Source organism: Galeopterus variegatus, unplaced genomic scaffold (genome assembly GCF_000696425.1).
Source record: "Galeopterus variegatus unplaced genomic scaffold, G_variegatus-3.0.2 Scaffold10940, whole genome shotgun sequence".
NCBI lineage: Eukaryota > Metazoa > Chordata > Mammalia > Dermoptera > Cynocephalidae > Galeopterus > Galeopterus variegatus.
In genome coordinates, this window is record NW_007737051.1 from 65,101 (window position 1) to 67,791 (window position 2,691).

General features: G+C 37.6%; 1 protein-coding gene across 1 annotated transcript; it reads left to right on the plus strand.

Annotated features, from left to right (window-relative positions):
• The first annotated feature begins 483 nt into the window (after positions 1-483).
• On the plus strand, positions 484-2,344 carry LOC103610326 (olfactory receptor 10R2). The gene has a single exon (XM_008594515.1). It carries the CDS (start codon positions 538-540, stop codon positions 1,477-1,479), a length of 942 nt encoding a protein of 313 aa, XP_008592737.1. The 5' UTR covers positions 484-537; the 3' UTR covers positions 1,480-2,344.
• Positions 2,345-2,691: the final 347 nt, after the last annotated feature.

Sequence of the window (2,691 nt, forward strand, 5' to 3'; positions counted from 1 at the left end):
AAAACTAAAATTTATATTTCATGTGTAACCTCCTTTTTCAAGGAGTAATGCAACTGTATTCGTCCTTGTTAATTTTATTTAGATTTTTAAAGTGAAAAAATCAAAAATGATATTTTCTCATATTCTTAAATTACTACCTCTGTTCTTACTTTTGTTTACCTATTTTTAGTTTTTGGAATAATTCTTTTTATTTATTTTTATTCTTACTATTAAATAATTAAGGCATTTCAGGAAGGACATTTCTATGAGTATAGTGTTGGTTCTCTCCACTATTTTGTTCTTCTATTTTTTTTTTTCCTAACAGATTTACAATTGTCATTTATTGACCAAATTTTTGTTTAGAAATGCAGTGTTTATTTATTATAGATATTTCCTTGCTAATATTTAAATAATTTATTTTATTTATTTCNGTCTGTTGCTTCTCATTCAAAAAAAGTCTCATTTAGCTACTTTATGAGAGTAAGTCTCCCTGATTTCTCAGTTCTGTAAGTCTCTTGACTTCATCATATTGATTTTATTCTGTGGGATCGACTCTTTATGGCTAATTCCTCTTCTGTCACTGAGTTCCTACTCCTGGGTTTCTCCAGCCTTGGGGACTTGCAGCTTGTCCTCTTTGTGGTCTTTCTCTGCCTCTATCTGATCATCTTGAGTGGAAACATCATTATCGTCTCAGTCATCCGTTTGGATTGCAGCCTCCACACCCCCATGTACTTCTTCCTGGGTGTCCTTTCTATCTCTGAGATCTTCTACACAATTGTTATCCTGCCCAAGATGCTTATCAACCTGCTCTCAGTATTCCGGACACTCTCCTTCGTGAGTTGTGCCACCCAGATGTTCTTCTTCCTCGGTTTCGCTGTCACCAATTGCCTGCTTCTGGGAGTGATGGGTTATGATCGCTATGCTGCCATCTGCCAGCCTTTGCACTACCCCATTCTCATGAGCTGGAGAGTATGTGGACAACTGGCAGCAACTTGTGTTGTTAGTGGCTTCCTAATATCTCTTCTGGGAACAACTTTGGTCTTTAGCCTCCCTTTCTGTGGCTCCAACAAGGTCAACCACTACTTTTGTGATATTTCACCAGTCATCCGTCTTGCCTGTGCTGAAAGTTACACCAATGAACTAGTCATCTTTATCTGTGGAGTCTTGGTGCTTCTTGTGCCCTTGATCTTCATCTGCATCTCTTATGGCTTCATTGTCCACACCATCCTGAAGATTCCATCAGCTGAAGGCAAGAGAAAATCCTTCTCCACCTGTGCTTCCCATCTCATTGTGGTCATTGTTCATTATGGCTGTGCTTCCTTTGTCTACCTGCGACCCTCTGCGAAATACACATCAGGCAAAGACAGGCTGGTGACAGTGACCTATACCATCATCACCCCACTGTTGAACCCCATGGTGTACAGCCTCAGGAACAAAGATGTACAGCTGGCCATTTGGAAAATGATTGGGAGGTCTGGATTTTCTCTTAAGACTTTATAATCAGAACACTTTTCAACAGTGCATACACGTTTTGGGCTAATTGTGTCACTAATTTTTTAATTCATGAGAGCATCTAATCTTATTTATCTGTCTGTATGGCCTTGCCTAAGTTGTCTGACATTTTGGACATTAATGTTCTCCTATGTTAAGCAGGGATAGTAGTACTTCCTTTTCAGGAGTGTTGTAAAGATTAAGGAAGATGACAAAGTATCTAGCAGTAAAGGATAATTCTTTTTCTCCTCCTCTTTTCCCTCTAGAGTTATAGTTCTTAAAAAGATCTTAACAAACATTACCCCTTGCCCTACATTTCTCTTGCTTGTCCAAAATCTCTGACTGTACTCTTTGTTTAAGGTTATGTCCAGCTTAAAATGAAGCATCTGGATCTGAAGGTGGCTCAGATCTCATAGTATGACATGAAAGGAAAAAATATTACCATGCTAATAATTAGATGATTTCAGATTTGACACTGGTTAGGTCATAGTTTAAGCTATTATTCCTCTCTGAATATGTGTTTTAATACATGGGAAATGGGATAATGTCATTTTCCTTTTCGGCTTCACAGGGTTTTTGTGTATCTAATAGATAATACAAAAGCAAGCATGTGTAAAATGTAAAACTGTATAAAACGTAAGACCCGTATTAGACAAGGTTTTGCACATCTTTGCAAGGATTTTATTCCTTTCAGAGTCTCCTAAAAAGGCATTTCAGGATGTTTTTTCTGACCACTCCTTTTAACCACTCCTTATGTAACATAGAAGATAGGTTGTCAGAAGATAAATGAATTGAAAAGAATGATCCACCATCCTGTCCCACTTCAGGCTGAAGATGCTTACATGGCTTTCCATACTGACTTTATTAAGAAGAGGGAGCTACCCAGTTTCACATTTTCATCACTGTAAACATATCTCAAGATATAATATTAGAGAGAAGGATTTTGGTGGTCATCTGGTCTTACATCTTGCCTGTACAGAAATTCCTTCATTAGTTTCTCCCAAAACAACCATCCTCCTCTGACTGGGCATCAACAGCTTCACAAAATATGTATTAATGTTGTACTAAGCTCTTATTATTATTTTCCCTCATTTCAACTGATATTTGTGTCTGTGATTTTCATGCATTCTGTCTTGGGTCATACAGTAACTCTAATCCTGGTTCACAGATGTTTGAGACAGTTATGATGACAATCTGGACCTTTCTCAATACTCGTGTGAC